The sequence below is a fragment of the Pan paniscus genome, chromosome 5 (assembly GCF_029289425.2).
Source record: "Pan paniscus chromosome 5, NHGRI_mPanPan1-v2.0_pri, whole genome shotgun sequence".
Taxonomy (NCBI): Eukaryota; Metazoa; Chordata; class Mammalia; order Primates; family Hominidae; genus Pan; species Pan paniscus.
Genome location: NC_073254.2, coordinates 49469645 through 49493873, shown reverse-complemented (window position 1 = coordinate 49493873; position 24229 = coordinate 49469645). Strand labels below are relative to the sequence as shown.

At 43.9% G+C, this 24229-nt stretch overlaps 1 protein-coding gene and 1 pseudogene across 13 annotated transcripts in view; both read right to left on the bottom strand.

Annotated features, from left to right (window-relative positions):
- The window catches only part of ANKS1A (ankyrin repeat and sterile alpha motif domain containing 1A), a 203354-nt gene that overhangs the window by 65874 nt on the left and 113251 nt on the right, over window positions 1–24229 (bottom strand). For 12 of the 13 annotated variants that reach the window (XM_034961904.4, XM_034961898.3, XM_034961901.3 and 9 more), the window contains one exon: window positions 7568–8154. In XM_034961904.4, coding sequence (XP_034817795.3) covers window positions 7568–8154 — 587 coding nt within the window. The remainder of the gene's footprint in view (window positions 1–7567; window positions 8155–24229) is intronic. The other variant, XM_063604844.1, reaches the window with a different exon arrangement.
- LOC103784436 (10 kDa heat shock protein, mitochondrial-like) lies at window positions 1208–2103 on the bottom strand (annotated as a pseudogene).

Below are 24229 nucleotides of genomic sequence, written 5' to 3'. Positions count from 1 at the left end.
GAAAAAGAAAAAGGGAAGCAGATGAGTAACAGGGACAGCAGCAATGGGGAAATGCATCGGTGAGAAGCGAAGTGGCAGCAGCAGGGAGGGCGCATTCCCCCACTCCCCCAACCCCGCTTTCCAGCACCTGTCCAGTTAGAGACATGATGGCAGCAAGGGACCAGCAAGTGGGAGAGAGAGGTGCTGAACACACCAGTTTTCTCATCACCAGTCAACTGCAGAGCCAGGACTAACTGCCGCTCATTCACAACACCGTGGAGTTTCTCCTGTTAGCATCAAGGCCATGGAAATGCATATAAACATACATAAATATACACACACACACACACACATCGCATATATATATGCGATGTGTGTGTGTGTGTGTGTGTATACACATATATAATCTAGGCTAACAAAAATCACTTTGATAGAAAGGCCAAAACTGTTTATTTAGGGCTGCCTATAAAATAAATGAGATTATTTTAAAAATATGAACAAATTACCTCAATATTACCAGACCACCTAAAGCCAATGGAAATATAAAGGGTGTTTCATCTAGGATAACAGTTGTGACTACTCTGTATACTTGGAAACAACTTAAATAGACACTCCAGGTCCTAATCTTTCCCCAGAGGTAGGAGTGTCACATTCTTGTTCAGGGCGGGAGGGCTTTGCTCAGCACAAAAGACTACACAGCATGCTTGTTTACATAAAGAGGAACAATGCACATTGCAGAATATGGCGTGGGAAATTTAGTCATCATCAGTGGAAATGCAAATCTCCTTATTTTACATTCTTCTTTTTGCACACCTAACCCCCAAGGGTTAAAAGCAGCCAAAGCCTCTATGGAGTTGAACCAATCAGCTTGTCTCTTGATGACATCATGCCTCTAATGGGACAGAGCTGGAAAGGGCGAGGCGGCGAGGCCACTTCTGGACTTGGCCTGAAAGGGTGCCCTCCCAGTTGCTGCCACTTCACTTCTCAGGAAAAGGATTCAAGAGCCAAGGGTTTCCTCAGCTACCATTTCAGACAAAGCCAGGACATTCCCAAAATCCTGTGCCAGAAATTATTCTCATCTTATACAAAATGCATACAAAGCATGTCCCTGCTCTTCACCCATCTCCCACTTATTTAATATTTATGAAAGCTGATTACAAAACACAAATTTATCATTTAAGCCTTTAGCCAAGTTTTAAATGACTCCAATGTTTATGCTAAGTAGACAAACAGCCTTCTGTGGTTTTCTCTTTCATAAACTTCAATCCCATTCAAAGGCAGGTGAGAGGCTAATCTGGTCATCACAAACTTTTTATCCATTCAAACCACAATATGACCAGAAAGCCATTTTTGTTCTTCCTACAAGGTATTTATCTCAGATGTTAATTGGTGCTGTGTGTGTGTGCTGTGGGTACATCACACTGTGCAAGAGACAGAGGATGAAGACATACCAAAAGGAGACTCTGCCGCAGGAGCACACAGCTGAGATGCTGAGGACACTGCCAGCTTGATGAAGGGAGAACAGGTTTCTTTCTTATAGTAGGAAGTGGGAAAGGCTTAAAGTTTTGGATTTTTAATTTTGTTAAATTTACATATTTTTATTTGGAGATGTCTATATCAGTGCAGAAAAACAAAGTTTTAGAAACACTGGATGCCATCACTTTATATATCATTAGTTTATTATAAAGAAAGTTTAAAATAAAATTTAGAAATTTAGTTTATTATAAAGACATGGAAATTATTTATATTATGAAATATTTTAGGACTTCAGTGGAAGGAGCAGCTTCACGTGATGCCATTTCAATAGTGATTTATTTCTGTCTGCATTCTTTCCAAGAATGTCACCATCTCTAAATAAGAAATAATCCTGTCACCTAGAACTACTTTGGTGCCTCTATATTCTGGGAGAAGAAATTTGTCTCCAACTTCCACGCTAATTGGTCAAATCTCTCTACCCTTTCCTTCAGAGCCTGATGCAACAGCTACCACTGCTGCTTGTGATACTTCTCCCTGAGATTTTCCTGGAGGCATAATGCCTCCTTTGGTTACAGTTTCAGCTGCACTCCTTTCAACCAATATTCAGTCAAAGAGTGAAAGAAACTTTCTAAATGCTGGTCCCGCCATGACTCTACTGCCACAGCTCTGGTGCTTCCAGTTAAATGATGAATTTCTCCTGCTTCCCAGCACCCTGAATATCTAAGCCTTTCAGTTCATTTGCAAATGAAGATTAATTTACAATTTACATGCTAGAGTCATGTTTACTGCTCCAGCATACAGCCATCTATGCTTGCTCAGAGTTGATAGAAACAGTGCCAAAAACTGCTGTATCACTCAGGGTCCCTGCAGGAAAAGACGGCACAAATTGTGCACCTGAAGGAACTTAGTAATGGGATTATTTACACAGGTTTGGGTAAGGTGCAGGGAGGGGAGCTAGTCACAGTGAGGAGCCTTAGGTCAGAAGGGTCAAAGGGAAGGACTGTTTACTAGAACCCAGAGAGAACAGCTATTGGGAGAAGGTCCCTCCCAGGAGTGGTGGCTTTCAGTAGAGGGACAAAACCAATCCAACAACCCCTTGGCCTATTAATGCACGACACATAAGCAGATAGAAAAGGGTAGGAACTGGACCTGAAGGGCAGGTGGAAAATGCCCTGTGCAGTATCTAATGGTTGGAGAAGTTTCAACAACAACAAACTAACCAACCTTATGATATAGCCATACAAGAGAATACTCAGCATTTTTAGAATGACGATCTGAATCCAGGTCTTATTGATGCTGCCATGGTAAGATATCCACAACGTGCAGTTATTAGGTAAGAAAAGCAAATTATAATCAGTAAATACACTAAGACTCCGAATTTGGATATGTATTGAATGTTAACAGAGGTTAAGTATGCATGGAGGGATGTGGGTGAATTTCCCACTCCTTATCTATATATTTTTAAAATTTTATTTATGTACACCTTCTCAGTTTGCCCTCTATTATGTCCCAAGCATCATTAAGACAACAAAGAGTGCTTTGACTTGACTGGAGAACACAGAAAATAACTACTGAAGTTTGGATTCAGATCTCCTCTTAGGCTGAGCTCTTTTAAAGGCAAACTCTATGACTTCTTTGTCACCAAAAATACAATAGAAAATAGGGAGAATGCTAGTGTCATTAACAGATATGATCACAGAGGTTTACCTTAACCAGGCCATCTTTCAGAAGTCATGTTGCTCAGGGTAGTTCAACAGGGCTGCATTAACCCACAATAAGGAGCAGTCTGTATTTGGAGAAAATGACTCCCAAATCTATTAGCCATACATGTTCCCCAACTGGAGAACATCATCTCAACCAACCAGCCATTTGCTGGCCATTATGTGGAAGAATATATTTGAAAAACAAATTGTAGAGAAGGCTGTAGATTTCTCTCCAACCTCTCTTCTCCTCTCAGGGAGTTCAGCAGAAAGCTCATTAATTTCTCAAATGAGAACAGTGGGGAAGGGGCCTGCCCGACTTTCTCAGGCTGGGTGGGCTCTCCCATCCCTGCAGTGAGGCAGAGCTGTGCAGGAGGATCACCAGTTGAAGGGTTTGAACTCCAGTGGTTCCCCGTGACTCTGCTACCACCAAACAACAAAGAACCTCCTGCAAAGAGCTCTGGTTTTTTTTTTTTTTTTTTTTTTTTTTTTAGACAGAGTCTCACTCTGTCGCTCAGGCTGAGGTGCAGTGGTGTGATCTCCGCTCACTGCAACCTCCGCCTCCTGGGTTCAAGCAATTCTCTTGCCTCAGCCTGCTGAGTGGGTGGGACTACTGACACATTCTACCATACCCAGCTAGTTTTTGTATTTTTAGTAGAGAGGGGGTTTCACCATGTTGGCCAGGCTGGTCTCGAACTCCTGACCTCAGGTAATCCACCTGCCTTGGCCTCCCAAAGTGCTGGGATTACAGGTGTGAGCCACCGCACCCGGCCTGAGCTCCGCATTTCATAAGGTCTGAACACACTCTAGTCCTCAGTTCCCATTCTCTGCAGCTCCAAGCAAGATAGTAACATTAATATCTACCATTTAGTCAACACTTTATGCATGCTAGGAACTGTGCTAGGCAGTTAAACACATCTCTAATTGGTAAAACACTCTGAAACACAGATCTAACTGCCTCAGTTTCACAAATAAGAATAATAACAGTGAACTTACTGAGGTAGTCCATGCACCGAGGTGGAGATGGTGGAGCTGGGGCTTGAAGCTGGATCTGCTGACTCCTGAACCTGAGCCCATCTGTGGTCCTGCACTTCTTTCCAGGAGCAGCCTGAGGGGCTCCCACCCGACAGCCTTCCTTCTCCCTCCCCAGGTCTCACAGTGAAGAGGTGAGCTAGGCCCAAGCACCTTCAGAGCCTTCAGAGCAGAGTTCCCCACCTCCCGGGGGTCCAAGGACAACAAAGAAAAAAATCAGCAAGAACAGGATATGGCAAAGCCGGCTACAGGCACTGGTCAGGGATAGGGTGGGGAGCAGCCATTAACTAATGCCCTATTCCAGGAAAGCCTGCCAAGGCCCTGGGTTTAGGGCCAATCACTGGGGGAAACACTTTTGGAGTTTCTCTTTACAGAGTGATATCCACAGAAACCAAGTACAGTATCACTAAGAAACAACATTGAAGGGTTACACATAAAGGGCCCTGTTAATGTTTAGGATGTAAGCAAACCTTGATCTTCTGAATTCTTTCCAATAAGACCTCAATTGCCTTTAAGTTTTTTCAAATTTAAAATGTAGCAGGGCTTTTGCATTTCAGTCACACTAGAGAACTGGCCCACAGCACCTAGATCTTGGATAGATCTAGATCCCTGGGCCATTGTAAGCACCTGCAACCTTTATCTGCACAGGTGATATCAGCAAATGAAACTCCTCTCGATGCAAAGAGACACTGGCTTACGAGCCCACACAGCCAACCTCAATTAAGCCCAGCTTTGCCCAGGTGATTTTGTATTTCTTGGCCAGGAGGAAACAGTGGAGCCCATAAGGCTGCCCAGAAATGCTACATGTTAACAGGACATAAATATCCTGTGAAGAATCGCCCAGCACTGCTGACCTCTCTGGTTTGGGATACGCTCAGAAGGAGCCATAAAGAAGAGGTGATTCATTAGACTGGTAAAGCTGTCTTCCAGCCCGTTTAAAGGATTCTGAGATACTGCCTTGATAGCATATCCAGGAGTCATCCCTCAGTATCCACTAGGGATTGGTTCCAGAATACCATTTGGATATCAAAACCTGTGGATGTTCAAGTCCCTGACATGAAATAACATTGCATATAACCTACACACATCTTGTATATTCTAAATCATCTCTAGTTTACTTATAATACCTGATACAATGTAAATGCTATATGTAAGTAATTGTTACACTGTATTTTTATTTGCATTATTTTTTATTGTTGTTTTGTTATTTTTTCCCCCAAATATTTCTATCCACAGTTGGCTAAATCCGCAGATGCAGAAAACCATGGATATGGAGGGCTGGCTGTACTCATCTCTTGGCCTGATGCTCGAGGCCCTCTCACTACCTGGTGCAAATCTCGCTTTCTACTCTTATTTCTCATTCTGCCCTTACACACGGTCAGCACCCTAGAAAAACCAAATGACCTGAACTTTTCTGGCTCCATGCCTCTGCTCATGCCGCTCTCTCCACCCACCTCTCCTCGTCCCACCAGCTTCAATCTGGTTTTAAGCATAAGACTCGGTCTTTTAATTCCATGTCAAATCCCATTGCTCTAGTGGTCTTTCCTGAATCTCTTTCCACCCTCTCACACCTCCTGTCTCCACTCCCCCACCCACTGATTTTTTAAAAATCTCAGACCTGGGTAAGAGTCACTGATTTTTTCTCTCTTGACCTCTATGGCCATTTCAGAGCACACTGCACTTACCTTCACCCTCCTCTTACATTTATCTTGAAGTTTTCCTATAGCTGACTGTAAATTAGTAAAACTCTGTTTTAAAATACAAAGGTAGAGCATACATTCCTACAAATATATACACTCCAGTGTGTAATCTCCTGGCACCCCCCTCCCCCAGAGCTATCTCACTCATAGTGATTTTCCACGAGTGGCCAGGCATCTAGCACAGGCTCACCAAATCTTTGTTTACTAAGCAATGAAAATCTTTTGCACAGGATTCCTCTGTCTCTGCCTAATCAGAATCTTAAGCTTCATCTTATACCTTATCTGGAGGTAGCGCTGGAAGCACAGCCCCCACCCCCAACCCAGTTCCTTCACTGGAAATGGATTGGCTTTGGTTTACATAACTTTCCAGCACCTACCCAAATAGAGTTGGGTAGGGCATTAAGTGTACAGATTGTTCAAATGGACATGTCAGCTGTAGTGTTCCCCTCCTCTTGGAGAGCTAAATGGAGTTCTTGAAATTATTCCTCAGAGACAGACCCAGTCCACTTCAAAGGCAGCTTCCACTCAGAAGCTTGCAAGGGTGGTACTTTAACATTCCCATGGTGTTTACCTATCTTTGAGAAACACATTCTTCTGCTCAGCGAGACATGCCATAGGTCACAGAGAAATTGGTACATATTTCCAACTAATAATGGCTATGAAAGAAAACTGGGCCTCTGACTCCCAGTGTTTTCTACTCCCTAATCTTCATTTCCTGAACCACTTAGCCCTCTTCTGCCTGACCAATCTGGGAATGTGGGATGGGCAGGACCCTTCTGCTGGAAGACGTAGTTGGCCTTCCAGGACAGCACAGTAAGAATAACCATGGAGAAGCAGGGAATAGAAAAGCCTTCCTCTTGCAGCTATAAAAAAGAATGAGCTCGTGTCCTTTTCAGGCAACATGGATGCAGCTGGAGGCCATTATCCTGAGTGAATTAACACAGGAACAGAAAACCAAACAGTGCAGCATGTTCTCCCTTAAACATTGGGTACTCATGGACATAAAGACACAACAATAGACACTGGGGACTACTGGAGAGGGGAGGGAGTGGGGGCAAGGGCTGAAAAACTAACGATTGGGTACTATGTCTACTACCTGGGTGATGAGATCAATCGTACCCCAAACCTCAGCATCATGCAATATACCCATGTAACAAACTTGCACATGTACCCCCTGAATCTACCATAAAAGTTGAAATTATATATAAAAAAAAGAAAAGCCCCCTTTCAACAGCTTTCCCCCCAGACTTACCCTGTCCTCCCCTAAACACCCCTCACACCTCTCAACTAACCCTGGATCTTCTCTTTTCCTCCTGAAGGACTCATAGGAAGTACTCCAGCTCTTAAGCATCTCCAGGGTGAGCATGATTCTCTCAATGGGGCTGATGGGATCCAAATATTTCCAAACAGCATGTCATTTCTAGAAAGTGCCCCTCCCTCAGCCCTGCTCTGCTGGGGCCTCCACCCTCTAATTTAACCATTAAGGACCTGTCCTCTGTGATCCAGACTACCTGAGGCTCGCCTCTTCTTACAATTGTCAGAAATACATTAGTTACGGAGTGAAGGAACCAGAGCAACCTTGCCCAGATCCTGGGCCTGAGAGTTGGCACTCACGGGAGCTGTGGTGGGCTGCGGCCAGCCTGGCCAGCCCAGCTCCCTGTGACGTCATGTCGGCCTTACCTCATCCCACTCCGAGGCGAAGGAGGGTGACTTCTCTAGCCTTTTCTTCCCAATGCTGCAGTTGGATAAGGACTCACTCCGACTCCCCATGGTAGCGTCCTCTGTGGGTGAGCAGGTCAGGAGATCAGAGTCAGACTTGGACAAGCTGCGGCTGAGTTTGAGTTCAGCTTTGGGTTTGCTAGTGGGAGGGGCTCGGCTCCTGGCCCCACTCCGGTCTCCTTCCTCAGCACCACCAGGGTGCGGAGATGCTGTGTGAGTCAAAGTTTCAGGGTGCGAGCGGCTGTTGGTGGTGGGCAGGCCTGCGAGGTAGCCCACCCTCTTGCTCTGGTCCAGGGCACTGGGCTGGGAGGCTCCAGGAGCATGCACACCCGTCTCCTCCAGCTGCATGCTGGCCTTGTGGCAGGCGCCCTGCTGGGGGGACCCGTCTGGATGGCTCTGGCCAGCAGTACAGAGCAGCTGGAAAGGGTCCTGCCCCACCTCGCACACCGGGGAGGAGCCGTGGAGGAGGCCTGAGAACTGCTCTGGGACCTGCCCGTCCTGCCCCTCCGCAGAGTCCTGGCTCCTGCTGCTGCTGCTCCGCCTGTGGTCTTGGAGTGGACGGAGAGACAGAGAAATAAAAAATTAAACGTGGCAAAAATCAACAAAGTTCCAATGCAGCAAGCATATGGCAAAGCAGAGGAATTCACAGAGAAACAGAGAGAGAAACTGGATAGGCTTGGGAGGGGGAGAGGAGAGAAGAAGAGAGAGGAAGGAAGACAGTTTTCATATTGTTCTTAATGTTCAATTTGTACCCAAAGTCAGAGCATTTATGAAATTCCAAACACTGGCCTGATTAATGCTATCTGGCAGCCTTTCCTGTTGTTAGATTTCTGTTAACATTAACGACCAGACCTTGCTATATAAGGCGAGAAGAGTGTTAACTATAACCTAGAGAAAGGACACAAGTCAGGACAGAGTGAGTGAACATGAAGCAAAAGCAAGAGCACCAGTGAGCAAGCGCGAGCAGGGAGACCCACTCCTGGAACATCTGATACATTTCCATAAAGGCCAAAGTGTTATTTAAAGGCCACCCGCCCTCCCTTCCTCTGGCAAGCAGCAACAGAAAAAAAAAAAAAAAGAGGTCATGATCCACAACCTGCAACTTCTGGAATTCCTTAACAGAAACAAAACGGCAGAGAAATAACTGTTTCCTTCCTCGGAGGGGGCCATTCCGAGTTCCACGCCTCATCCTTCCTTCCTCAGGGAGCACAGACTTTTCTTTCTCTCTCTTTTTTTTTTTTTTTTTTGAGAATGTGCACATCTTGCTTCTTCCAAAATCTCCCAGCTGCTCATATTTGTTTAAGTTTAACCTTAGTTGATCCACTGAAAACAAAATGGTCTAATTTGTCAATGCCAGGAGACATTTGCAGTTCTCTCGAGACTTCCCTAACATCCTAGAAATCTGACACTACTAGCTCATGAGGCCAGCTACTACTGTACACTCAAATACCTCGCCCTGAAGTAGCATAAATAATTGGCCAAATCAGAATCTAACATCAGCACTACACTGGCACACCCAGGGGCTTTCCTTGCATGAACTCAGTCCCATTAAAGATTTTAACCCACATCATCAGAGTAAATAACACTATGTCCAGCACTAGCTCACATTCCATAATATTCAACTTAATCTTCTCTATACGTGGGATCTATTGCACCTATACCAAACAATTCCCTAGTTTGCTCAAAACTCTCAACAACTATTCATGAGCTCAGAGAATCTTAGAACCAAAAGGGTCAACTATGTTTACAGATGAGGAGTCTTAGTGGTTATCCCAGGTGGTGCAGGAGAAGACTTCAACCTAGGAGCCTGAAGATCTGGCTCTGGTCCTGGCTGAGCTGTTCTCTAGCTGTTGTGGCCTTGGCAGTGATTTCATCTTATTGGGCCTCAGTGTCTAAAGTGACTGGGCTGGGCTGCATGATACTTAAAAATCCCTTTAATGTCATGATAGTGATGAGAATCCATGTCTCCACCATGTCATGATGGCACACTTCTCCCCCTTAGGGATGTGAGACGCCTGCCTGGGTACCTCTCCTGTTGCTGTCTACACAGCACCCACTCTCCCTCATCAGCACACCTGAAGGCCCAAAGCCCCTTCTTGAGGTTCAGTTCTGCAATTGGAGAGGGTAGCCAGGTGAGGAGGGGTGCAAAATGAGCAGTGCTTTATAAACACAATGTACTAAAACACAGTCTCCAATGCCCACACATGACGCTACTCTCCTGCAACAGTGGTTTTTTCAAAACAGCCTTTAAGAAATGTCTCAACAACCAGCTCTCACAGTGAGCCCAACTCGCTGAGGTCTGAGCAGGGATACAGTTCTCCCATCGCCCCCTCTCCCCTCCCAGCTCCAGAAGAGCAGTTCAGTCTCCACAGTCTGTTCAGCTTTTCACGAGTCTAGAGAAGTGGCCAGGGGCAGCCAATTAGCTCCACTTTATGGCTCTGATTACTTATCCACAGGAGCACAGAAGCACCAACTTTGGCATCTCTCTCCCCTACACTTCCTTATTTTTTTTTTGAGACCAAGTCTTGCTCTGTTGCCCAGGCTGGAATGCAGTTGCACACTCTTGGCTCACTGCAACCTCTGCCTCCTGGGTTCAAGCGATTCTCCCATCTCAGCCTCCTGAGTGGCTGGGAGTACAGGTGTGTGCCACCACGCCCAGCTAATTTTATTGTATTTTTAGTAGAGACGGGGTTTTGCCATGTTGGCCAGGCTGGTCTCAAACTCCTCACCTCAAGTGATCTGCCTGCCTTGGCCTCCCAAAGTGCTGGATTATAGGCGTGAGCCACTGTGTTGGGCCCCTCCTCTACACTTGACCACTTTGGGACTTTCAAACTTGACCACTTTGGGACTTTCACACCTCAACTCAACTTAAAGGTCAGGTCCTGAGCAATGAACAAACCCTGAAAAACTTGAATCCTTTCTCTAGGGAAGAAGGAATGCTGATTATGTAAGAGTTTCATATAGCTTAACCAAGGCCCCAGGAAGCCACGACTCATGGCTATGAATATTACATATAACAACTGGCAGCCAGAACAAAGCTACCCAGTGATGTTGCATGGTGGGGCTACAGTGAGGATGACACATGACCATTTAATGTGGTTCAGGTCAATAGTACTTCCTAGGAGAAGCTGATGGGGAGAGTTAATCAGGCTGTAAAATTTGCCATCTCTGGGACCACATTCTAATAGCCGACTTCCTACAGATCCTGGCCCAAGGTACAATGTCCCTCTGACTATATTTGAATGCAAGATGACTTTGGTAAAAGGAGCACAGGCTTCTACTGCTTTGTATCAACTTCCAGCTTCATATTTAACAACTGGGAGCTAAGGCACCAACAATGAAAGGAAACACCACAGCTCAGAACTGGGGGCCAGCCTGGCTCACACTGCCTGGGTGGACCTCAGAACCCAGGCCACAGAGAATGTTTGAACTGCTGCTGTGGGAGCCAACAATGCAGGCCCTGTGAAACAGCCACCCATTCATGCTAGCTATCAATGATGAAAGAGAGACAGATGCCAAGGGCTCAATACCAGACACATGCCAAGGGGAAGGAAGTGGGTAGAAGGAAAGAATGGAAACTTACGGAGGAAGGAAATATGTGGAGGAAGAATCTCGGAGGGTCATAATCCTATTAGAGAAACCACAATCCACCAATATTTTGTGGAATATAAGAAATGATGGAAAGAAATTCTTATAATCATATGACTTAGCCAGGCAATTCCTAAGAAAGACACTTTGGTATCTGAAAAGCTTGCCGAGATCCAAGACCCTAAGGCTGGTGTTCTTGTTCCCATTAAAAACTACATCCAAGACCAAGATGAGTTTTTTTTGGCAGATCAATGGGTGGGAAAAGAATTACTCAATGGTTTCTTCCTTCTGCAAAGTAAGGATAATATAAGGTCTCTTAGGGACAAGGTGCTAACAATAGAATATACTGATCAAGAAGCAGTTTTTAAGCAAATCACTTCTTTGTGCAATTCTGGGATCTTAATTGGGGGATTGTTGCGGTAATTAAATTATACGTGTAATGCATTAAGAACCGTGTCTAGCACATGCCACGCTCTCAATAGATGTTGAAATTGTTATTATCCTCCACACAGGGTCCGTTACAACACACTTTGTTCACAGATGAGACCAACTACTTCTCCGTTCCTCACAGGTCTGTCACAAGGATCATCAAAGATAAGGTACATGAAAGTACTCTGTAAGATATAAAGCACTTCACAAGCATTCATTACCTTCACCATCCTTATAACTCTGAACAGCAGAAGGAAGGGACAGAAGGTAATATGGTGAGAGGGCTGAAGTGAGAAACTCTGAGACAGGCCCCAGAACTGTCACTGTAACCACTCATCCCATGGACAAATGTATGAAGTGTCTGTCCTCAGGAGGCACCCAGGTGGATATGAGGATAAAGAGGCCGGGTGTGGTGGCTCACGCCTGTAATCCCAACGCTTTGGGAGCCTGTGGTGGGAGGGTTGCTTGAGCTCATGAGTTCAAGATCAGCTTGGGCAACATGGCAAGACCTCATCTCTATAAACAATTTAAAAATTAGCTGGGTTTGGTGGTGCACACCTGCTGTCCCAGGTACTTGGGAGGTTGAGATGGGAGGATAATTTGAGTCCAGGAATTCAAGGCTGCAGTGAGCTGTGATCATGCCACTGCACTCCAGCCTGGGAGACACAGCGAGACCTTGTCTCACCAAAAAATAAAAAATAAAAAAAATAAAGACACCAAGTCTGCCTCAATAGATGCTTTAAGACAGGCATAAATCATATGCTTGGCAGACAAAAAGGAAAGCCTGATTACTTTGAACCAGAAGGCTTCTCAGAAGAGGTAGCTTTCGAGCTGAGCACTGAAGGAGAAATAAGACCTTGTCAGGCTTACAGAGAAGTAAAAATACATTAGAAAAGGCAGAGAAGGGCCAGGTGTGGCAGCACATGCCTGTAATCCCAGCACTTTGGGAGGCTGAGAGAGGAGGATCACTTGAGCTCAGGAGAAAGAGACCACCCTGGGCAACAAACCTCACGCCCAGGGACTAGTGAAGTTGCAGAAGAGACCCTTAGGCCTTTCTCCTACACTACTTCCCATGTTCCCCGAGCTCTGCCCTCCCCACAGTCTGCCCTTCTAGGAGAGAAACAAGGAGATAGTGGCACACAGGGAGGGAGGCCTGTTTCTTATGCTACCCATACATCGAGGCCAGCTGTGTCATATTGATATGGCACACCAGCATGGTAATTCCCAATCCCATCAACTTGTGATCCTCATTCATTTTCCTTATACCCTGTGAGCTACTGAAGCAAGGGGTCTTCTGTGCTGCATTTTAATTACTACGATGAGCTATGGGATCTCAAGGGCTTTTGAATAATAACACTTCAACATTTACACATTTTCATTCACCTCTGCCCACTTAAATTAAGGCTGAAGAATGCAGCTCATGTGAGGAGTTGCTAATTCAAATCTCCCCTCAGGCCCAGAGAAGAAGGCTGGGGGACCCAGTGTCTCATATTGTTTTGTGTTCTCCGTATCATTAGGATTGGAATCCTCCAGCTGCCTAGTCACTATAGTGAGCATCAAAAACCATGGGTGTGCAGGAGAACTCTCAAGTACATGGCTGCTTTCAGAGGGTCACCAGGCTCTTCCTGGAAGGAAGGTCCTGACCAAGTTATTCAGACACTTGCTGAAGACTGCAATTTGATAAGACAAATAGACTGAGAGTTCATTTTGGTCCACGGCAACCTGAGAAATAGAATAAGAGCTAGACAGGGATTCAAGAAGCCCATGTTTTAGTTCCAGCCCCGTGACTTTTCCTCTCTAGGTCTCTTTCAAAAAATGAATGCCTGGGATGCATTCTCCAGAGCTTTGGGATTTAGGCTAGTTTGAATCTGTGATTAAATGACCTCTCTATAGTCCCTGCCAGTTCTATGATGTTAAGAGCATGAATAGCAGAAAGGCTTTTGATGAAATGGTTTTAGCCTCATGGTTAAAAGTACAGGCTTTGGATTCAGTCACACTAGGGTTTAAGTCTCAGCTCAAATACCTAACCTTTTCTTCCTCAGCTCTGAAACAGGGACAAAAATAGCCCCTACCCTGAAGATCTGTCACAAGATATACAATGACATAATCAACATAAAGGAAATCAGCATGGCAGCTGGCCCGTGGGAAGCATTCAGTAAATGATAGCTGCTATCATTATCACCATTTTTCATTTACAGTCATTTCTGAACTCTTAGCTCATCATGCTAACACTGCACAGAGAGGCTGGTTTCCCTTCTCCCGACTCTGCAAAGGAGACTGATTTATTCTGAGTAGCCCTTTTAACGAGGCAGAATAAAACTCAAATGCCAGGGAAGGTCAGTATTCCTATAAGTTTGGTTTGGGATTACATGTAACAGCACAGTGGAGAATCTTCAGATTAGGAGCCATCTGTACTCACCTTGGGGCCCATAGGTATAGCCCAGCTTTGGGACTTCAGACTGTTTCACATTGACTTGGTCTTAATTACCTCATTACATCTCCCCCTTCTTCTTGAACTCCTAAAGCGTCTGTTCTCTACCTGTCATTGGACCTCTGACCTCTGGCCCCCAAACTTCCCTAGTTTTCAATATACCAGCTTTGCCTGGATCAGCTTCCAACCAGCCACGATTTCTAACCATGCCTAATTTAATAGCACATTTGCTGTCTTTGCTCCCCTTGATCTTCTGCCAGTTCTTGTAGTGGGTATTCATAGCCATTTGCTTTCTCTTCTCCAGTTGCTGGAATGTTGAGCCCTTTTAAATACTCAAGAAACAACTGACTTGACTCCTCTACCAATTCACCTAACTCAGCTGGCTTCCAACAGCTACTACTTATTGAGTACTACTCCTTCTGTGCCAGACACTATGCCAAGCATTTTCTTTTTAATATTCACTACAACCATGAGGTAAGAATTAGTATCCCTTCTACATGTAGAAACTGAGGCTTAAAGAGGTTAAATGATTCCCTAAATAATAGTCACCATCCAGTAAGTGCTAGAGCAATAATTCAAATGCCAGCTTGATTACCAGGCCCAGTGAGCTTTTCATTCATCTCTTGAAAACTATGTAAGATCGATTTCCTCATCTCTTCTGCTCTCTTTAAGCCATCGTCTTTACCCACAGCACCTGCACTTTTTGGAGGACAATCACACCAATTTCCCGAGAAGACAGATCAAATTTTTTTAATGACTACTCTCAACACCATGTAAAAATTGGGGGGTAATTTCATCACTTCTCTCCTACCTTAGAAATTAGACCCCATTTAGGCTTTACCAATGGCCTTCTAACTGCCTAACCCTTTTTCTAGTTTTCATCCTTCTAGCTCTTTCTAGATCAATGGATACTGTTTGTCCATTGCCCCCAGTACTCACTCTCCCCTTCCTTCCTTGGTTATGGGACTTTTAGACAGGTTCACAGCCACCTAGAATAAAGACAATTATTTCCCACCTCCTTTGTAGCTAGGTGTAAACACATGACCAAGTTCTGGCCAGTGGGTTATAAGTGAAAGTGGCATGTGTAACTTTTGGGAACTATCTTTGAAGTGCCATTCTCCCCTTTCTTCCTTCCCATGCTGATGCCTTGAACTTGGATAGCCATCTTGAACCATGAGATGGCAGAAAGGGACTGGGTCCTTAATGGTCATGAACTGTTGTTGAGCCCAGCACTCTTTACTTCTATCTTGTTCAACCACAGTTATTGAGGGTTTTCTGTCACATTCAGCCTTAGCTCCTAAGATATTGCATTATCCCAGTTATCTTCCTATGTTTCTTTCCCCTTGTGCCTCTAAACATAAGCTTACTCTTTAAAAAAAAAATTATTATTATTATTTTGGAGATAGGGTCTCACTCTGTCGCCCAGGCTGGAGTTCAGCAGGCTTGACCTCCTGGGCTCAAGCAGTTCTTCCACCTCAGCCTCCAAGTAGCTAGGACTACGGGTGCACACCACCACACCCAGCTAATTTTTAAAAATTTTTTATTTTCGTAGAGACAAGATCTCACTATGTTGCCCAGGCTAAGTTCTGTTTTGGACCTCTTCAATCTCTCTCGTCTCTCAGCAATGGATTTTTTTTTTTTTTTTTTTTTAGACAGAGTCTTGCTCTTGTCACCCAGGCTGGAGTGCAGTGGTGTGATCTTGGTTCACTGCAACCTCTGCTTCCCAGGTTCAAATGATTCTCATGACTCAGCCTCCCAAGTAACTGGGATTATAGGCTTGCATCACCACACCCAGTAAATTTTCATATTTTTAGAAGAGATGGGGTTTCACCATGTTGACCAGACTGGTCTTGAACTCTTGGCCTCAAGTGATCCACCCACCTCAACCTCCCAAAGTGCTGGGATTACAGGCAAGATCCACCGCGCCCAGCCTGGATTCTCTTTAACGTTAAGAATCACCTCAACTTGGATGACTCCTAAATCTGTATTTCTAATCTTCACATCTCTCATCAGACTCATATTTCCAAGTGTTTATGAAGTATCTTCACTTGGATGTTCTCTGGTACCTAAAACACCTCAAACTTAACACATTTGAAACCGGACTTAACATCATCCCTCAAACATGCCCCCTCCCTCAATTCTCTATTTCTGTTAGTTGTACATTATTTTCTCAATTAACCAAGCTCAAACCTCAGAATCATCCTCAAATTCCTCTCCTCATTCCTATACATTTTGTTCCATGGTCCTGTTAATTCTGCTTCTTCTATACCTCTCCCATTCATACCTCCCTTCCTATAACTTCCTACTCCCCCTCTAGTCTGGGCTCCAATTACCTTGGAGAGACTCTGTGAAGTCTCTTGACTTTAGGGCATTCCCGCCTCCAGTCTCTCCCAGTCTAACCAATCTAAGAGTTCACAATTGTATATTTGTGAAGTGTGGCTCCTGTCCTGTCGCCGGATTCAAAAAGCCTCAACAACACTGCATTGTCTCGGGAATAAACAGTGACGGTGGAGATCCAATGCTCTATGACAAGTTCCCTTTGTTCCAGCCAAACCGGATTACTCTTACCATTCTCCAGACATGTTCTCTCTATCTCCTCCCATCATCTCACTGTTGTCTATGCCACTCCTCCTGCCTGCAATGCTCTCTCCTTCCTTACTTCTGCCTATCAGGTATAACTCTATCTAGAGGTTCAGCTCAAGTGTGATTTCGTTAATAAAGCCATCCATGATCTCTTACACTGACATAATTTATCCCTCTTTTGGACACCAAAATCACTTTTATATGAATTTAACGTATTCTGTCATCTTTCAGTTACTTTACATATGTCTCATATATATAAATGCATAATATACATGTATATAAATGGCTGTCAATACATATGGTGGAGGAAAACTTAGAAGCACAGTTCATAAGGCTTGGACTTGTTCCACAATGGAAAGAAAATTGAACTATTCCAACTCAGAAACCTAAATTAATAATAAGAAGACAGTTATTCAGCAGGACTTTGTGCAGGAGTTCCTCTAATGCAAGAAGGTGAGAAAAGTCCAGTGCAGTGGCTTGTGCCTGTGACCCCAGCTACATGGGAGGTTGAGGTGGGATTGCTTGAGGCCAGGAGCTTGAGACTAGCCTGGACAATACAGTGAGAACCCATCTCTAAAAAACACTTTTAGCTGGGCATGGTGGCACATGCCTTTAGTCTAGCTATTCAGGGGGCTAAGGCAGGAGGGAGGATTGCTTGAGCCCAGGAGCTTGATGCTGCAGGGAGCTATGACTGTGCCACTGTGCCCCAACCTAGCAATGGAGCAAGACCCCTGTCTATTTAAAAAAAAATGGCGAGAGAAGAGGAAGCTGCTGAAGATAATGCTTAATTGTCAAACTGTCTCATTGATATGTTTTCCCTTTGGAAAAAGCATCCAAACATACTCCTGGGTATTTATTTTGAAAATCTAGCCTGGACTTCTTGGTAAAGATGATAGATCAAACACAGGTACCTATTTTCTCTTCTTCCTGAAATCTCATTAAACCAACAGTAAAAGTGGGACTACAGACGGAAGCACACCTGAGAAAACAATCCAAAACTGGCAAAGGGAAAAGCCAAGATTTACACTCTAGAATTCCCCAAAGGCTAAGGAATTGGTACTCTGATGTAGGAGTAGAGGGAGAAGCTAAAAACCGTTTCCTCCCCTTTGGAAGGATTAAGGTCTTCATACTCATGCACAAACTGTGCACAGACTCAAATGCGTAGCTCTCAGAAATACTGACTTAATCTCAAAAACCTCTGAAGTGTAACTGCATGCCAGAAAGTCCACATGTATCACTGTCTTCAGATAATCATTCATGATTGTCCTCTGTTAAGTACCACTTCACCTGGACCCAAGCACTATTAGTGGATGCTACAGAAAAGCATCACAGAGAACAAGATGGCTTTTAGAGTTCTTGGCTACATTCCCATTTACTATCAAACCTGGAAAGTTGTCCACTATTTCTCCGAGTGGTAATATGTCCAGAACATCCAGCGAGCAAAGAGTTAAACATGAAAGAGAAATAAATGACTATGCTATACAAAACCGCAATCACTGCTCTTGGTTATGCTTGCCCTGTATGATGATTTCAGAAGACTTTTTCTACTTTTGAAATAATTCAACCGGAATACCCAGTTAAATAAAACTACCATAAAATCACATGGGCCTTGTGTCTTTTTGGAGGATGGGCTTTCTACTTCATAGATCTATTAAGGCTTTCCACTTCTGCCAGCTTTTGTTTTTTCTATAGGCACAAATGGCATTTCTGGGTAGGAAAATTACTCACTGTGAAGGACTGTCCTGCATAGTACAGGATGCTTAGCATTCCTGGTCCCCAGGTGCAAAATGCCAGTAGCAATCCCACCTTAACCAGTCATTGTGATGGACCAAAACTCCCCCAAAACAATTCTAAATGCTCCCAGGGGATGGCAGCAACTCTGATTAACCACATAAAACTTATTCCTATAAATCATCTTATTATTAATTTTTAAAATCTCTTAATTTGAGGTTATATATTCTTTTTTGTCTTTATTCTATTCTTTTTTGTGGAGAACAGGGTCTCACTATATTGCCCAGCCAGGTCTCAAACTCCTAGGCTCAAGCTATCCTCCCGTCTCTGCATCCCTAAGAGCTGGGATTACAGGTGTGAGCCACTGTGCCTGGCTATATTCTTTTTTGAAGTTTTAATTTAAAAACTTTTTTTAATTTAAATTTTTGTGGGTACATAGTAGGGTACCTGAGATTTTTGTTTTTGTTTTGTTTGTTTTTTGAGACGGAGTCTCGCTCTGTCACCCAGGCTGGAGTGCAGTGGTGCGATCTTGGCTCACTGCAAGCTCCGCCTCGCGGGTTCATGCCATTCTCCTGCCTCAGCTTCCCGAGTAGCTGGGACTACATGCGCCCATTACCATGCCCAGCTAAATTTTTTGTATTTTTAGTAGAGACGGGGTTTCACTTTGTTAGCTAGGATGGTCTCCATCTCCTGATCTCCTGATCCGCCCGCCTCGGCCTTCCAAAGTGCTGGGATTACAGGCGTGAGCCACCACGCCTGGCCGAGATGTTTTGATACAAGCATACAATGAGGAATAATTACATCATGGAGAGTGGGGCATCCATCCTCTCTAGCATTTATCCTTTGTGTTACAAACAATCCAATTACACTCTTTTAGTTATTTTAAAATGTACAATTAAGAATATTCTTTTTTTTTTTTTTTTGAGACAGAGTCTCAAAAAAGAGGCGCCTCCTGGGTTCAAGCGATTCTCAGCCTCAGCCTCCTGAGTAGCTGGGATTACAGGTGTGTGATATCACGCCTGCCTAATTCTTGTGTTTTGTTTTTTGTTTTTTTTTTTTTAAGACAGAGTCTCGCTCTGTCACCCAGGCTGGAGTGCAGTGGCGTGACCTTGGCTCACTGCAACCTCTGCCTCCCGGGTTCAAGCGATTCTCCTGCCTCAGCCTCCTGAGTAGCTGGGACTACAGGCACGTGCCACCACACCCGGCTAATTTTTTGTATTTTTAGTAGAAACAGGGTTTCACCATGTTAGCCAGGATGGTCTCAATCTCTTGTCCTTGTGATCCGCCTGCCTCGGCCTCCCAAAGTGCTGGGATTACAGGCATGAGCCACCACGCCCGGCCTAATTCTTGTATTTTTAATAGAGGTGGGGTTTCGCCATGTTGGCCAGGCTGGTCTCAAACTCCTGACCTCAAGTGATCCACCCACCTTGGGCTCCCAAAGTGCTGGGATTACAGGCATGAGCCACCATGCCCGGCCAACAATATTCTTTATAGCATCCTCACATGTAGCGTTTTTTTCCTCTTTCTTGATCAAAATTGTCAGAAATCTTTAAAAAAATACAAATTCATTTTAATGATCAAGTCTCTCTTTTTGGTTTCTTTACTTCTTTACTTTTACTTTTCTTTCTTTCACTAAGGTGTAGCACACATAACATAAAATATCAGCAATATACTATCTGCTTTTATCTCAATAATTCCCTAACAATCTATTAGTTACTCTCTGCTACTTTCTTTTGGTTAAATTTTAATCTTTCTTGTTGTTTAACAAATGAGTTTAAGAATATAAACTTTCCTCTGAGTACTACTTTGGCCAAATATTATAGGTATTTACACAAAGTGTTTCTACTACCACTAATTTCTATGTAGAAAAATAGAAAAAAACAGGCAACTCATAGACTAAACATATAACACTAATCAATAAGGTAAGTTGCTCAGTTTCAATGACAAATAGCATGTTTGTTGCTTAACATGGTGGAAAACATTAAAGACTGATAATACACCATGTTGGGAAGGTATGGAGAAGAGCATACTTCTCTTCACCATTAAGGGAGGGCAATTTAGCTCCACCCATTAGATCTAGACATGCACATACACTCTGACCCGCTAATTCTACTTTCTATCAATCTTTTTTAGAGACATACTTTTATAAGTATTTAAGAACACATGTACAGAATGTCCACAGAAGCATAATTTATAACAGAAATCCTGGAGAAGGAAAAAATGAGTTATGGGATATTTAGCTAGATTTTAAGGACCAAGATAAAATTGTATCTGTGCTCTATAGACAAGGCAAATACAAAATGCAAGTTCACAAAAAGTTTGTAAAATATAATCCCACGTTAGCTTAAATACAAACAAAGAATTTCACATAGTCACTTTTGTATAAAGATAACAAATGGTCTGAATCATATACACCACACTTTCTTTCTTTTTTAACTCTATGGTTAGATTAGGATGGTATTATTTTGCTATTAAAAGGCAGTTACTTAAAAAAATTTTTTTTTTTTGCAGAGATGGGGTCTCACTATGTTGCCAGGTTGGTCTTGAACCCCTGGCTTCAAGTAAGCCTCCTTCCTTGGCCTCCCAAAGTACTGGGATTACAGGTGTGAGCCACCACGCCCAGCCTACCACGTTTTCAAATAATGATCACCTCTAGCAACTATGAGTAACAGGGAGGTGAGAAGAACCTTAGCATTTTATTTATATTCATTTCTGTATTGCTTGAAATGTTTTTTTCTTCCTCAGTGAGCATATACTAATAAGATAATATAAAAATGTAATTTTTAAAAATTAAAAAAATTTTATTTTAGAGATGGGGGTCTTGCTATGTTGTTCTGGCTGGTCTCCAGCTCCTGGGCTCAAGTGATTCACCCGCCTCGGCCTCCCAAAGTGCTGGGATTACAGGAGTAAGCCACTGCACCCAGCCTAAAAATGTAATTTAAAAAATTTCCCATCTCACTGTAGCAGGACCAGCTGCGGACAAAACCCCTCAGACACCAAGATAGTGAAGGGAGTGGCTTTAATCAGCTGGGAGCATCAGCAGGCTAGTGTCTTAAAATCCGAGCTCCCCGAGTGAGCAATTCCTGTCCCTTTTAAGGGCTCACAACTCTAAGGGGGGGTCCGTGTGAGAGGGTCGTGATGGACTGAGCAAACAGGGGTACGTGACAGGGGCTGCATGCACCGGTGGTTAGAGTGAAACAGAACAGACCGGGAAGTTTTACAATGTCTTTCTATAATCTATAGATAACATCAGTTGCTAGGTCAAGGGTGGAATTTTAACTACCAGGCTTAGGTCAGGCAGGCCCAGGCCTGATTTCAGGTCTGGTTCCTTGGTTTCGGGTCTGGTTCCTAGGTGCCGGGCTACCTGCCTTTAGTTTTGCTTCTCTTTCCTTTTCTGAGTATAAAACAATATAAAACAATATGAGAGGGTCTCTCTTCCCTCATTTCCCCTCTTTGAGACTCTCACTTTTTATTAGTGGGAGTTCTCACTCTTATTTTCGCCACTTCTGTCTTCTTGTGCAATAGATCGATAGTGATTCATATAGTACACTTGTGCTGAAGCATTTTGGTGAACTAAGGTAGCGATGAGGCTTTTTATCACTTGAAGAAGTACAGGTAGCAAACAAGGGAGCAGTAAGCAGGTTCCTATTACTATTATAACTCTTATTATAAGAGTTTTAAATCTTTCTAGTGCTGGGAACCAATTTCTAAACATGGCCTCAGGGTCGAATCCATGCTACACTTGTACGGGCACATGTGCCAGTTCTGTCATATTTTTAACTATGTCTTTAACTACTTGCCTTTGATTATCTATGTGTAGACAGTAATTAGTAAGGTTAAATTTTTTATAGACCTCTCTTTCAGCTGCTAGCAAGTAGTCGAGAGCCAATCTATTTTGATAGACAGCATTTCTCATCTGAGTTTCTTGCCGGGCCAGAATAGTCAAGGCTTGACCGGTTTTATCAGTGATGATTTCTAAAACAGCTTGCAACCGTATGATTCGGTTGAGCATGTAAATGGGGGTCTGCTATCCCCATGAGCTGTCTAGTGCCTAAGTAGCAGGCCTATAATATTGTATGATTCGCTTAGGGGGCGATTCATTATTTTTCAATTTTTTAATAGCTATGCTTTTCTTTTTGCGGGAAGCATAGACAGGGAAGCCTAGGAGTTCGCCTGTTTTTATGGGCAGTAGGAAGAAAGATGGTTTTAATAGTGCCAATAACACAACTACCTGTCCACTGGTCAGGCAGCTTAGCGTAGGTTCTATGTCCACATATCTAGTATAGCCTAGTGGGAGCCGTCTAGTCCTGGTGGGATTCTGGGTGGGCTTAAACGGTCTGCAACTTTGGAGATTTACTGAATGGATTTTTATCTGTGCAGTTTGAACTCCACCACGTAACTGTTTTTGTGGTACTATTATACAGTTTTTGTCCTAGGCAACTAAGTCATCCTACAGAATGAGTGAATTTTCTTTTTTCTAGCTATGCAATATTGTCTAATAATTGAGACTTTTAGAACCTAGAAATGATCAGGGTGATTCTTTAGGGCCGGGAATTCATCAGGAACTGGGTCTGTAGGCACTAATTCTCAGGCTTCTTATGGCCATTGATCTTCTATTACAGTTTCTCCACAAACATAACATTTAGAGACTGGGCTACATACCTTGGATATAATAGGATTATACAAACAAGTTTCTTTTAGAGTCCCAGTACACTTATAATAACTATAAAATAATAGGACTGTAGCTATCTTTTGTCCTACCTCAGTGACTTGATGTATATACTGGGAACAGTCCTTCGTCTGAGGAAGGTCAGTTGAAGTCCTTACTGTATAAGTCCAAATTTTAAGGAAAATGAGTCCCGCGATGAGTTTCCTCATGCTTCGGCCATGCGTGGACCAGTCAGCTTCCGGGTGTAACTGAAGCAGGGCTTGTCGTCTTCTTCAGAGTCACTTTGCAGGGGTTGGTGAAGCTGCTCCCATCCACGTACAGCTCCCAGTCTACTGATGTTTAAGGATGGTCTCGGAGGTTGGGCGCACTAGAATAAACTGAGTCTAATGCCTCTACACAGTTATGTTTAACCGGGCTCTCTGATAGCAAGAGTGAGGTGGTGGCGTTTAGGGTGTTGCAAACTTCAATGGTTATGCGGGGATTTTCACAGAGCAAGCTTTGGTATCTAGTTAGTCTAGCATTCATTAGCTAATGGTGTCCTTTGCTATTTATTAAAGTCACCACAGCACGGGGGGACTTTATGTTTAGGTTTTGCCTAAGAGTTAGCTTATCTGCTTCTTGTGCTAACAGGGCTGTTGCTGCCAGGGCCCTTAGACATGGGGGCCAGACTTTGTAAACCCTGGCTAATTCTTTTGAGAGATAGGCCACTGGCCTTGGCCAGGGCCTTACAGTCTGGGTTAAAACTCCAACTGCCATTTTTTTTTTCCTCTGGTTGATGAAATGCCAGGGTGAAAGGGACAGCCAAATGGACTAAAGCACAAGTGCCACTCTAGTTATTCAGCAGAGTGCCCAGTAGAGGTCCACCCCGATACCACAACACATCCGCTCGGGGATGAACAAGGGCTGACTGATTGATAAGCTCTTGAAAATTCTTAAGCTCACTGCATCCTTTCAGGTCTCCAAGGAATGCTAAGTTTCTTCCCTGTCATGAGAGACACGAAGTGAACCTAGTGTTGGGAGATGGAAGCTGGATGGCCCTCAGGGGCTGCCCCGCAGGGTGCTGGACTTTGAGATATAGCAGAGAGAGCTTGGCATGACTTATTACTCCAGGCTGTAGAATCCCGGAAAAGAGCTACCATGGAGCCCACTGGAGGACCACCTTAGTGGAAGAGGGACAATCAGGGCCTCTGGC